The following is a 14711-nucleotide window of genomic DNA, read 5'->3' as shown; positions in this document are numbered from 1 at the left end:
AGCGTTTTAATTTCTTTTGCAACCTACTAACAAAACTGGCAGGTACTCAACTACCTTACTGATGTAGGATTCCACACTAATTTGTCTAATTATTATGGGCAATAAAAGAAAAGTGTTCTATTAATGAGAAATGATTTTGGCATACCTCTATATGAAAGTATCAATCTATTTTTTATGCTCTTCTCACATAAGGATGTGCTACAATCAATTAAGGTAGGGTGTGTCAAAATCAATTTCCCATATACACCGTATAACAATAATTTAACACCGGTAACACAACTCTTTACTCTTGTATTACTTGTATAGCTGATAAAATTCATAGAATGGCATGATCTCACTAACCTTGTTTTACTTCTATAGTTGTATTCATAGCATGCTAAAAATTACGTAGACTTCAAAAACTCCTACTCACAAAAGCTAAATTTTGCGTCAGCCAAAATATTTACAAAGTTTTGGATAGATAATGATGCAATTAAAGAGATAATTTTTGTGGAGAAAGTAAATAGTACTGTACAAATGTGCAATGTTAGGTGCACTTATTTAAAAGATAAGCCACTTCCAAAATTTTCCAAAATGATGCAATTGGGAGATAAAGGATGCGCACCATGACTCATTTACTTGTTGTTTGCGACTGCAGATGACTAAAAGTAGCAGACAATTTGACTAATAAAGATATAATCTTATTCTTCTTTTTAATTTTTTATCACATTTTAAGGAGCCAACCTTTTACTAATCCGCTGGTCAACATCATGATTTTACTTGAGTTTGAATGGAATTATGCGTTTAAATATATCATAGCCCCAAATATATGACCTTACCTCATTTATGCATCATATTATCTTCAACCATTTATCCAATAACGCACAACTAAAAAAAGGAAAATTTGCAACGAAACGATTATTATAAAGAGGTTACCCGATGTACCTTTTAGATTTGACATGCGTGCAGCGTGCATGCATCGCTCTTATCACTTCTACGTGCACGCATATCTTATATGAATACCTTATGTGAGTATCTAAGTAACATATAAACGGAAAAAAATAAGGTTAATGAATTGATTGATTGTGTACCTGTACCTAAAGAAATCATTTCCACAATCAAAGTAGCAAAAACTTTTGTAAGATGTACTATTATGTTTTGAATTCAACAAGGAAATATAAGAAATACAAATACATACACCTCAGCTAATTAATATATGATCTTAGGTAAGATTTGAATAAAAATTTGAATGTCAACAAACTTTCACCTAAGAAAATGGCTTAAGATTCTTCATCAATAATAACACTCTTATTAAAAAGGGGGTCAAAACTCAAAAATTAATTTTCCTAATTTTACTGAGGGTCCCTCCTTTACGTAAGGCATGTTCCATGGATTTCCTGTTCTATCTCAATTCCCAATAACCCACTGTTAATTTTAATTTTTTTCTTTACTAATTCCATAATTTATTAATTTAATTCACTCTTAAAAATCGGGTGTCAACCCGTCACAGCCGGTATCAGTTTTAATTGTCATGTGTTTTTCTGTACTCAGTGACCGGATATCATGGGTTTCCCGCCACCTTTTAGCCCGTTTCCTTCGTCTTTCCTCCTCTTCGTTACCGACGATTTTTCCCCCACTTTTATTCATTTCAACATTTAACTAGCAATATTAATTTTATTAATTAATAATTATATTTTTAAAATTATATTAAATGATATCATCATCATATAATAAGCCTCTTTTTCAACATCATATAATAAAGTGATGGTATACATAATGGGTCCAAATTCTAGTTGCAAAAGTGGTTGGAGTTCATCCACAAATGAGTATTTGGCGGTACATTCTCTTCATTTAAATAAAACACACCATGTTTTCTTTCGTGTGTAGGATCTAATTTGCGATTTTGAATATACGCTTTATTATTATTATTACAATCGATTCAAATTATTTTTATAGTTTATAAGTTCTAGGTTAATATATTTTGTCCCTTAATGTTTTGTTATTTTCTCTTAATTGACCACACACAGTATTATTATTACCTAATCTAAGGAGGCCCCTTTTTTTTGTTATCTAATTAAAAAGTAGGGTATAATAATTCTTATTAGAGTTCTTTAAATTTATCAGGGTGCTCTGCTTTTGGAGCTCAATATTCTTGATATAAAGATGATCAACATTAGATTTTATAAATTTTTTAAGGTGAAAGAGAGATTTTTTTTTTCCCAACCAGAAGTCCAAGTAAATATATATTTTCAAAAAAAAAAATGAGGATTGAGAAAGAAGAAATGGGGATTGATCAAACCAGAAAAGTATTGGTTGGAATTCGATTCGATACCGAATGCAAAGAGCTTCTTGGTTGGGCCATTGTTAAGGTTGCTGAGCCTCTTGATCATGTTGTTGTTCTTCATGTTTGCAGAAATTCAGGTACACTATTTTTTACAAAAAAAAAAAAATTATTTTCAAAAATTTAGGGTTATTTTAAAATTATTAGTAATATACTTCACTTTTTGTTGTAGATGATGTAGCAAAGGAGAAGAAACAGCTGGATGATTATCTAGAGATTTTCAAGAATTTATGTGATATTAAGAAGGTAACTTTCCTCTGTTTTTTATTATTTTTTTTTTAAAAAAAAAATAGGGTTTTTTTTTTTTAAGGAATTAAATTTATGTGAGTAAATTTCAGGTAAAGTTAAGTGGAAAGATATTGCCAGGAAAATCAATAAGAAAAAGTCTAGTAAGTGAAGCAAAAGGGTGTGGTGCTGCTGCTGTAATTGTTGGAATAACAAAACCTGGTTCTATTGGGTAAGAAATTTTGACTAATTTATTAAATTCATAGTAGTAATTTCAAATTTCTGTATTTAAATTATATATGTCATTGGTTCTATCTGATTACTGTGAACAGTAAATTTATTTCAGGGGTAGAATGTCAACTGCAAAATATTGTGCAAAACAATTGCCTTTAACCACTGAAATCTTCACTGTTCATAATGGCAAAGTTGTATTTCAAAGACTCTCCAACGATGATCATATTCAAGGTTAATTCTTAATCTATTTATAAATAATGCTTGATTTTTTTAATTTTATTTTTTTTCATTTGGTTGTTGTTACTGTATGCTAAATTGTTTGATTATGTGAAATTTATGCTAGGACTTCAAGAAGATCCGAGGCCGAGCTTCCATAAACCCGGAAAATCGAATGGAAATCAATCTGATTTTGGAGATTCAGAAGTATCAGAAGTGGATTCTAATAGCTCAAAACAGAACTGTCAGAACTCAGAAGCTGAATCAACAACAGATATCAGTTGTGAAGAGCTTGCAGAAGTTGAAACTCCTAAAAATACTTGTATTGACAGTAAGAAAATTCCTCAAAGAACAGTTAGTTTTAACAAGGAGGATAATGTAACGGAGCAAAAACCCGGTTGGCCTTTGCTTCGAAGGTCTAGCCTTCCGACTCAGAAGGCTTTAGACTCGAGGAAAATGTCGGTAGTTCAATGGGTTATGAACTTCCCTGATCGTTCACCACCTGATACTCCTCAGAGTTGTGGTAGTATTAATGTCGATTCGTGTTCTACCAAGTCCGAGAGTCCCTTAGGAAGGGAAAATGATAATGCAAGTAATTTCGCGTTTAGTAGCAAAAGCAGTCAGTCTCTTTGGAGTGAGTTCCTTGATCAGGAACCCGGGCTTCCATTTGAATTGAATTTTTTGGAGTTCACTTGGTTTAGTTACGAGGTTTTGAGGCACGCGACATCTAATTTCTCTGCAGGTTATTACAATTTATTTCCCTTTTTAATTCGTGTTAATGATATAAGGCTCTATTCACTTCACCTCGTTTTTACAACCTGTCGTACTGATTAAAACTGTTTGTGTATATATGCAGGGAACTTAATAGGTAAAGGAGGTTGTAGCCAAGTTTACAAGGGAACTTTTCTTGATGGTAAAGAAGTGGCTGTAAAGGTACTAAAATCGTCGAAACAAGCATGGAAAGATTTCTCTCAAGAAGTTAATATAATGTCCACAATGCGCCACAAAAACATTACAACATTGCTCGGTGTTTGTATCGACAACAGCGAGCTAATCTCTGTCTATGAGTTCATGTCCAAGGGCAGCTTAGAGGATAACTTGCATGGTAAACTCCAACTCCTAATTCTGCTTCAATTTTCATTTGATTGAATTAATTGAGTAAATGGGAATTAAGATTTTATTGTGTGATTTATGTTTTGTAACAGCTGAAAACAAAGAAAAATCTTTGGTGTCATGGGATGCAAGGTTTACAGTAGCAGTTGGAATAGCAGAAGCCCTTGTTTATTTGCACCAAGGTTGCTCAAGGCCTGTTATTCATAGAGATGTCAAAACTTCCAATATTCTTTTGTCAGACAACTTTGAACCTCAGGTATACCTACCCTCTCATAACGAGTAAAGAACGATTTAGATCATGTTTTCTTCATTTAACATACGTAATATAAAAAAAAAAAAAAAAAAAAAACAGTTTTAATCCGCAAAAATATATTATTGACCTGTAACAATCCGTTGAATATAATAATATTGATCGATGAGGAGAAGACCTCAATAAAGAAAATTGTTATCACCCCTACTTCTTTTTCTATGGTGCATGCAATGTAACAACTTAAACTTTTGAACCATTTCAATAAAGATGAGTTTTGGCCAATAATAGTACACTAATGTGATATCTTTTGATTGATTTTGGCTGTAGTTGTCTGATTTTGGGCTTGCAATATGGGGTCCAAATGCAAAAAGTGTTGAGACCTACACTGATGTGGTGGGCACATTTGGATATCTAGCACCCGAATATTTCATGTATGGTAAGGTCACCGACAAGTTAGACGTCTACTCATTTGGGGTGGTGCTTCTTGAATTACTTACCGGACGAAAGCCCATTAATTCTTCCAAAGGCCAAGAGAGCTTGGTCATGTGGGTAAGTACTTTCTCAATTTTTTAATACGTGTAACTGTTTGACATCTGTATTATTCTAAAAAAGAATGCGACTTTTTGATGTTGCGTGTTGTTTAGTTTATTGAGGTTATAACATGTAAAATGTTGGTATGGATTTGATGAATTTCAGGCAAAACCAAGGCTACAAAGTGGGAAACTAATAAAAGGAATTCTAGACCCTAGTTTGGAGGGGAGTGTTGATGAGCCCCAAATGCAAAGAATGGTCCTAGCAGCTAAACTTTGCTTGACAAGGGCAACTAGGCTTCGTCCTAATATGGACCAGGTATGTTTGCTTGATGGACCCCGAAATGGAATATTACTCCCCCTTACCCAAAGTGTAGTCAAGTCGGTTTTAAATCGAATACTTTAACTTAAATTTGAAGCAAATCGATTTTGGACCGATTAATTTTGGATTAGTTATAATTTTTTGTAAACTATTCTATTCCAAGTTTGTGTTTGAAGTTTTTGGCTAGGCTCAAGTTAGATTTTAGATTGAGTTAAATTTTGTTAATTGACTAATGTGGTAAAACTGAATAGCTTTAAAAATAATGTGTATTTTTGCATAGTAACTTAAGTTGTAAATCAACTCTAACCTTTATTAGGAAAGAAAAAGTTTTGGAGTATTAAATTTTTGTTATTTTAAAAAACTACTGTACTAGTTGAAATGTCTCTTAAGTACCTTTTAAAAATCATGGTCTTGTTTGACAATCAGTTGTCACTTAATTCACGTGGCTTGTTTGACTAACCATACCATTATAAACAAAGCATATGACATTTCTTTTAAATTTTTCCAGATACTAAAACTTCTTAAAGGAGAGGAAACAATGGATACATGGGCAAAGTCACATGTATATGATGAACAAGAAGAAGAAGAAGAACAGTTTGATGGTAATGAAGAAGAGTTTTACCAAAACTCGAGTGCTAAGAAATCACACTTAAGTCTTGCACTCCTTGACTTAGAAGATGATCACACGTCGTGCAGTAGTGGTGACCGGAGCAACAGTCCTCATACTCTAGGGGATTTCTTAACTGGAAGATGCAGGAGGTCCTCTAGTTTCGATTAGCACGGACGTCTTCCTTCCTACATTTGTAATTATCCTTAAGTTAGCATTTTCCTTTGTATAGTTTTGAGGAAATTATAAGTCTAAGTTTGCACCCCCTTGTTTTATGTGGTGGTTTGGATAAATGTACACTATATATATGCATCATGCATGCATGATTGCATATTAATTATTGAGATTTGAGGCAATTAAAAGCATTTTTGGCGAGTTAGCTTCTTGTTCTCAATGTTGCAATTATTCATTATATATGACCCTAATAATGCAGCTTTTACTTTTTATAAATTATATATGCAATAATGCAAAGTGTATTATGTATCCTTTAGTAGAGCATGATTATAAATTCGATCAGTATCAAATTGATTGGTATGGTTTTAATTGAAGGATATCATTGAGACTTTGAGGTAGTCGCGTAGAGTCGGTTGAGTATGACCTAGCTTGACTAATGGCCTGTTCTCTTCAGCTTAATTTCAGTTCAGTTCAGTTACTAATCTCCTTCTCTTATAAACAATTCAGTTCAGTTTAACTCAATTCAATAAATGAGAACAGGCACTTGACGATATTTGAGCTTCTATTTTTTGGTGTGGCTTAACTAGAGTAGTACTGTTGATAAGTATATTAGGTGACTCGTACTTCGTAGCTTTGTCCGCCCGATCGGGCGGACATTGCCCGGTCTGACCGGGCGGAAGAAGAAGAGGTGCCTGGCAAATTCGTTGAAGAAGCTGCTCTCGCGCCCGACCGGGCAGACCTTGCCCGGTCTGACCGGGCGGTGGGGGTTGGATACGTTGAAGCATTCGTATGGAGTTTTCTTCTCGCGCCCGATCGGGCAGACCTTGCCCGGTCTGACCGGGCGGAGAAGGAAAAATACGGAACGCGGATTTTGCGGTTTTAGGTTATCTTATTTTATTATCTTTTTGCCCAAGTATCTTTTAATTAGGGATTAATATAAAACCTCCCTAATATCAGTATTAGGGTTAAGAGAGAGAGAGTGAGAGCCGTTCTTGAGAAATACAAGAATCATCTTTGTAATCTTTGCAGTTTATAGTGAAATCATTCGATCTCGGTGCCCGTGGACGTAGCTATCACATCGATAGTGAACCACGTAAATTCTTGGTGTTGTTCTTATTGTTTGCATTGAATTTCTTTATTGTTTTCTTGTTTGTTTTCGACCTTTGCTTCCGCTGTCGCACAACAATTGGTATCAAGAGCTCAGGTTCAATCCTTGGAGAGTTTCTTGAAGATAACAATGGCAGGAGATTCAACAATAAGAATTGAGAAGTTTACCGGGAAAAATAGTTTCGGGCTATGGCAAATTAAGATGAAGGCTCTGTTAAAACAACAGCAGATATGGCGTCCGTTGGCTCCAAAGAGTACTACTTCGGAGTCAGGAGACGGACCGACTGACTCGCAGTTAGAAGTTATGGAAGAGAAGGCACACTCTACCATATTACTTAGTCTTGATGATCAAATCATCACGGAGGTTGCTGATCAGGAAACGGCGGCTGGATTGTGGCTGAAGCTGGAGTCATTGTATATGACTAAGTCGTTGACCAACAAATTATTACTGAAACAGCGGTTGTTTAGCCTCCGGATGCAGTCAGGTACTTCCTTACGGGAACATCTAGAAAAACTTAACTCTATTTTGCTTGATTTACGTAATTTAGATGTTAAAATTGATGATGAGGATGCTGCGTTGATTTTACTTGTATCTCTACCGTCTAGCTTTGAGAATTTTGTAGAGTCTTTTGTTGTTGGTAAGGATTCTATAACCTTAGAAGAAGTGAAGGCAGCACTTCATACTAGGGAACTCAGAATGAAAGCTACGAGTGATAATGGGGATAATGGTAGTGGGTTATTTGTTAAGTCCGGAAAGTCTAAAAAGAATAAGGGGTTTAACAAGGGGAACAATGCTGGGTCGGGTGCTGGAAACGGCAAGGATGGATCTAGTAAAACTACTACTAAAACATGTTATTACTGTAAAGAACCGGGTCACTTTAGGAATAATTGTCCGGTGAGGAAAAACAAGTCCCAGGCTGCTGTAGTTGAAGAGAAACCGAATGAGAGCTATAATTCAGAGGAAGATTTAGCATTAGTCAGTTCTGCTAGGTCTGATGATTTATCTGATAACTGGGTTCTAGATTCAGGGTGTTCGTTCCATATGTGTCCACGTCGAGATTGGTTTGATACATATGAACCTCGCAATGGGGGCATGGTTATAGTCGGTAACAATGCTCCATGTAAGGTCACAGGTATTGGTTCCATGAGGTTGAGGACTGTTGATGGGCGGAGGTTAACTTTGACTAATGTACGGCATGTTCCTGCTTTAGGAAAGAATCTGATTTCATTGGGTACCCTGGATGACTTGGGGTACAATGGTGTGTTTTCAGATGGGGAGTTGTGTATTTTCAGAGGTTCTGAGTTGGTACTTAAGGGTATCAAAAGGAACACCCTCTATGTTTTTGAGGGTGTTACACTGCCTAGTTCTGCGGTTTGCGCATCTGTATCTCACCAGGAGATGACTAAGATTTGGCACATGAGGCTTGGTCATATGGGGGAGAAGGGGATGCAGCTATTGTCCAAGAGGGGTCTTCTATCCGGGGTCAAGGTTGCCAACCTTGAATTTTGTGAGCATTGTGTGTTTGGTAAGAAACACAGGTCAAAGTTCAGCAAGGGTGCTCACATTACTGATGCAGTGCTCGATTACATCCATTCAGATTGCTGGGGTCCATCTAGAGTTGAAGGTATGGGAGGTTACCACTATTTTGTGTCATTTGTTGATGACAAGTCCCGATACACATGGCTTAGGTTGCTTAAGTCAAAGGATGAGGCCTTCAAAGTTTTCAAGCAATGGAAAGCTTTGGTGGAAAATCGACAAGGAAGGAAGATCAAGAAGCTACGAACGGACAATGGGCTAGAGTTTTGCAAAGACGAGTTTAATCAGTTCTGTGCAGATGAGGGTATAGGTCGGCATCATACTGTCAGGAAGACACCACAGCAGAACGGTGTAGCAGAACGGGTTAATCAGACACTGCTAGAGAGAGTTCGATGCATGCTCTCTAATGCAGGGCTTGGGAGGAGGTACTGGAGTGAAGCTGTGTTAACAGCTTGTTATGTCATTAATAGGGGTCCTCATTCTGGAATTGATTCCAAGATTCCGTTTGAGATCTGGAGTGGTAAGTTGCCTAATTTTTCGAATTTGAAGATTTTTGGTTGTGTTGCTTATTATCATGTTATTGAGGGTAAGCTGGATCCACGAGCCAAGAAGGGGTGTTTTGTTGGGTACGGGGATGGTGTGAAGGGGTTTAGAATTTTTTCACCTTCGGAGGGTCGGGTCATTCTTAGTAGGGATGTTACTTTCGATGAAAACACCATGTATTCAATTAAAAATGCAGAGATTTCAGATTTGAGAAGGGAAGGAGACAATTTATTACAGACAGATGGGGTACTTGAGGTACATCAGTCTACCATTGCTGATTTACCTCGGGTACAATATATTGATGATGATGCTGATGTTCCAGTGCCGGGTACTCCTGAACCTGAGATTACTCCTACTCATTCTAACTCTGGGGATGAGGTGGAGCAATCTAATCAGGGGTCATCTAGTCAACCTGACACCATTCTTGAGATGCCTAAACGAGTTATCAAGAAGCCTGTTAGATTGATTGAAGAGATGGAGGGAAGAAATTGCTGTGTTGATGCGATGACAGGTTATGCATTGAGTGTAGCTGATGATGTAGAGTCATTTGAACCTGCCACATATAAACAAGCAATTAGTTGTAGTGAGTCTGCGCAATGGCTTGCCGCAATGGGTGAAGAGATGCAGTCTCTTTACAAGAACAGAGTGTGGGAACTGGTAAAGGTACCGGAAGGGAGGAAGCTTGTGGGTTGTAAATGGATTTACAAGAAGAAAGAAGGGTTGTCGGAAACTGAGCAAATACGTTTTAAGGCTAGGCTAGTTGCTAAGGGGTTCAGTCAGGTAGAAGGGGTTGACTTTGTTGAGATATTCTCACCTGTGGTTCGACATACTTCTATCCGTGTGTTATTGTCAATTGTAGCACATTTTGATCTTGAGCTGGAGCAGTTGGATGTTAAAACGGCTTTCCTTCATGGCGATTTGGAGGAGGAGATTCTGATGAAGCAGCCCGAAGGATTCGAAGTTCCTGGAAAGGAACACTATGCCTGCAGATTGCTAAAGTCATTGTATGGACTTAAGCAATCCCCCCGACAGTGGTACAAAAGGTTTGATTCTTTTATGGTTTCACAAGGTTTTGACAGGAATTCATATGATTGCTGTGTGTATCATAGTAAGCTGGATAATGGTTCCATGATTTATCTTTTGTTATATGTTGATGACATGTTGGTTGCCACAAAGAATAAATCTGATATTGCTAGATTAAAGGAGATGCTTAACTCGGAGTTTGACATGAAAGACTTGGGTGCAGCTAGGAAGATTTTGGGTATGGAGATCTACAGGGATCGGGCTAGAGGTAAGCTTTTCTTGACTCAGAAAAGCTACATTGAAAAGATTCTGTCTCGTTTTGGGATGGAAAAATCGAAGCCTATAAGTACGCCAACTACTGTTAGTTGTAAGTTGTCTTTGTCTATGTCACCTCAATCAGAGGAGGAGTTGTCTTATATGTCTAGAGTTCCATATGCAAACGCGGTTGGTTGTTTGATGTATGCTATGGTCTGTACTAGGCCGGATATTGCGCATGCTGTTAGTGTTGTAAGCAGGTTTATGGCTCGACCTGGGAGGGAACACTGGCAAGGGGTGAAAAGGATTTTTCGCTACCTGAGAGGGACAGCTGATATTGGTCTTGTGTACGGGAATGGTAAGGAATGCTTGGTCACTGGGTACAGTGATTCTGATTATGCAGCTGATGTGGATACCAGGAGGTCTGTGACTGGTTATGTGTTCACTTTGGGTGGTTCTGTGGTTAGTTGGAAGTCTACATTGCAGTCATCAGTTACGTTGTCAACTACTGAAGCTGAGTATATGGCTCTAACTTCTGCAGCTAAGGAGTCTATTTGGCTCAAAGGCCTAGTAGGTGAACTGGGTATTGCACAGGATTTTGCTACAGTGTATTGTGATAGTCTAAGTGCGATTTGCTTAGCTAAAGATCAAGTACACCATGATCGGACGAAGCACATTGATGTCAGGTATCATTTCTTACGTACTGACAAGAGGATTAAGGTGAAGAAGATTGGGACTGCTGACAACCCGGCTGATTTCTTCACTAAGCCTGTTCCGTTTAGCAAGTTTAAACATTGCTTAGACTTGCTAAATATTGATTACTACGTGATGTAGTAGGCCCTGAGGGGCGAAGTTGGGGAGCTCCTGGTGTAGGTGTGTTGGCCTTAAGGTGGAGCTTGCCCGGGGCTTGTGATGCAGGTGGAGCATTATGAGTTGTTATACTTGGAGACGAGTATGTGATGGGTCTTGGTTGAAGACTTATCGGGATGTATGGCTTATGCATGAGTCCTGCATCGGGTTTGGCTTGAGATGTTTTTTCACTATGTCTTGATGGGGTTGTTTGCTGACTACGAGTTCTCGTCAAGGTGGAGATTGTTGATAAGTATATTAGGTGACTCGTACTTCGTAGCTTTGTCCGCCCGATCGGGCGGACATTGCCCGGTCTGACCGGGCGGAAGAAGAAGAGGTGCCTGGCAAATTCGTTGAAGAAGCTGCTCTCGCGCCCGACCGGGCGAGCCTTCGCCCGACCGGGCGAGCCTTCGCCCGATCGGGCAGACCTTGCCCGGTCTGACCGGGCGGTGGGTGTTGGATACGTTGAAGCATTCGTATGGAGTTTTCTTCTCGCGCCCGATCGGGCAGACCTTGCCCGGTCTGACCGGGCGGAGAAGGAAAAATACGGAACGCGGATTTTGCGGTTTTAGGTTATCTTATTTTATTATCTTTTTGCCCAAGTATCTTTTAATTAGGGATTAATATAAAACCTCCCTAATATCAGTATTAGGGTTAAGAGAGAGAGAGTGAGAGCCGTTCTTGAGAAATACAAGAATCATCTTTGTAATCTTTGCAGTTTATAGTGAAATCATTCGATCTCGGTGCCCGTGGACGTAGCTATCACATCGATAGTGAACCACGTAAATTCTTGGTGTTGTTCTTATTGTTTGCATTGAATTTCTTTATTGTTTTCTTGTTTGTTTTCGACCTTTGCTTCCGCTGTCGCACAACAAGTACTCTGTAATCTTTATTGTTTAGGGCTTATGCTTGATCTGTTTCGATCTAGTCCAATATCTTTATGGTTAGGTCAGATAAATTTCTTCTACTCCTAGAAATTAACATATAGTACTCACATGTGGGAAATTAAGAAGTATTTAAGCATGTATATGGGAGTAATTACCAGAGTTACCACAATTAAAAAGTATTTAAGCATGTATATGGGAGTAATTACCAGAGTTACCACTTAGGGCCTGTTCATATTTACTTATTTTCAGTTCAGTTCAGCTCCAATCAGTTCAGTTCAGCTCTAATCAGTTCAGTTCAATTCAGTTTTATGCATTTTAATTTTTCAGTTCGGTTCAGTTCAGTTCAGCTTCAATCAGTTCAGTTCAATTCAGTTCAACTCAATTCAGTAAATATGAACAGACCTTTACTTTATGATGATAAAATTTAGAGATTAGGATTTCTCAATCACTAAAAGTTTGTACGGAATAATTGATTTTTGCAAATCAACTTGATATTAACATATGACATATGGGCCCAATCCGGCGGCATTCAAGATTTTTATTTAAAAGGGCCATGTGCAATCTGGACCCTCTAGTGAGTCTAGTCCAATTGGCTGAGTTGATGGCTTGAATTGTAAACCATATGTGATTTGTTTATTTTTTATTTTTTACAATTTTCTTTGCATGAAGTATTCATTATCAATGTATATAAAATCATTTAAAAATTGATATTTTGAAATTATATTCAGAGACGAGTCATATAGAGTATTACAAATAAGCAATTGACAAGTATTTCAAAAACAAAAATTATATGTTATTGATGGTAATGTTGTTTTGATTAATCTAATTGTCTAAACGCTCAAATTTAGTCCTTCAAATATATGTTAAAGTGTTATGTTACTTGTAAATATGAAGTGGGAAGAGTGCTTTTCACATATACTTGTACGAGTATCTATTTTAAGAGATGGATTTCATTTCCATGGGACATTAGTATTTACAATTTCACATAGTGTAAAGAAAGTTTTTAAAGACTAGAGATCATACCCTTTTTTCAGAGATAATACGGAGTATTCTACTTGACATTTATAAATTGTGAACAAAATACTCGGTATGTTACATATGCGAACATATGAATAAAGATTAATCCAAATATATTTTACATGTCAAATTGCCAACATTGATTTTTATATATTGATAAAAGATATAATCAAAATAAATGTATGAATAATGCAAAAGTTAAATGAGTGCAATTATTACAAAACACAAGTATTACTCCGTATTATTACGCAGAATAAAACAAATACTAGTACTCCGTAACTAATACTTCCTCCGTTTTTTTAGTTGACACGTTTTGACTTTAAAACTATTCACATACTCCTCTTTGACCGTGTTTTGTGCTTTATCCGTAATGAAAAATATATTCATGCGGGTTGTTACATTCGTCACGATAAATATTTTCAAAATATCAACTTTTCATAATTTTTGATTACCGGTGACTATAGATGTTAATTGTTGAAGTTATACATTGACAAACGTGACTAAAGAAACATGTCAGAAAAAAAAAAACGGAGGAAGTAGTAATAGGAGTATTCCAATAAGCCTATGACTTGACACGTGTCTTTAGGTCACTTTCACTCTAGCTCACCCAAGAAATATAGACCATTGGAAAAAATAGAGTAGAATGTGAAGTAATGCGGTCCATCCGTTCATTCAAAATAAAGGCGTCCGTCTATTGTGCCAAAAGCGTTACATGCATCTTCACTTCTCAAAATAAAAGTTGGAGTATTTATTCCATACATTATTTTATACTACTATATATTTCGACCAACGAACAGAAGATGCACGTACGTTCTTCCGCAAATTTTACTTTTAGGAGCATCTATTGTATGACTATGACTGTCAACATCTCAACTTATTATAAGTTATGAGATGAATAAACCAACTATGATTTCCGATCTTTTAAATTCCAACATTTTACATTTCTGTTAGTGTTTCCCATAATTATGCTGGATTACTTTGTTAAAAATATCAAGTAACAAGGACTCATGGAGTACTAGGCTAAACTATCCTCGATTGCATAGTTGGACTTATTTTAAAGGTCTGATTACTTCAGCTAAATTTCAATTCAGCTCAGTTCAGTTCAAAGGCTAATTTCCTTCTTTCATAAAATATCTATTTTAGTTCAATTCAGTTCAGCTCAATTCAATAAATGTGAACATACCCTAAGTGATTGTACTATATACATCGAATAGTTACAAATTTATATTTATTGGACTTTATCATGATTACAAAAATGGAATTAAGGTAATCTGAACTAAATCCAATAAGGAAAAAAAAAATCCCCTAAATCCAATATTTATGACAACCAAAATTAAAACTAAATGAAAATCACTTTATTCTTTATATAACAACTAAAACTTCTCATTTTTAGCTAATTACTTCTCATTTTTAGCTAATTTACAAATCTACTCAATATATCAACAACAAAAAACATGCCTCTAATATATTATGTACAAAGTATCTCAATTAAAAAATAAAAA

General features: G+C 36.6%; 1 protein-coding gene across 2 annotated transcripts; it reads left to right on the top strand.

Moving 5' to 3' along the window:
• The first annotated feature begins 1762 nt into the window (after positions 1–1762).
• On the top strand, positions 1763–6202 carry LOC110739254 (probable serine/threonine-protein kinase PIX13). 2 transcript variants are annotated; one of them, XM_021919722.1, is made up of 10 exons: positions 1763–2400; positions 2493–2566; positions 2659–2777; positions 2892–3010; positions 3123–3737; positions 3852–4100; positions 4201–4364; positions 4686–4907; positions 5055–5207; positions 5719–6202. In XM_021919722.1, exons 1-10 carry the CDS (start codon positions 2241–2243, stop codon positions 5986–5988), a joined length of 2145 nt encoding a protein of 714 aa, XP_021775414.1. In that variant the 5' UTR covers positions 1763–2240; the 3' UTR covers positions 5989–6202. The 2 variants fall into 2 exon arrangements, with proteins under 2 accessions (XP_021775414.1, XP_021775421.1); XM_021919729.1 differs by lacking the exons at positions 1763–2400; positions 2493–2566 and having other exon boundaries at positions 2878–3010; positions 5719–5988.
• The last annotated feature ends 8509 nt before the right edge of the window (positions 6203–14711 follow it).

Source organism: Chenopodium quinoa, unplaced genomic scaffold (genome assembly GCF_001683475.1).
Source record: "Chenopodium quinoa cultivar QQ74 unplaced genomic scaffold, ASM168347v1, whole genome shotgun sequence".
In the NCBI taxonomy this organism is placed as follows: domain Eukaryota; kingdom Viridiplantae; phylum Streptophyta; class Magnoliopsida; order Caryophyllales; family Amaranthaceae; genus Chenopodium; species Chenopodium quinoa.
Note: the sequence above shows the minus strand (reverse complement) of the source record. Positions and strands in the feature narration are given on the sequence as shown.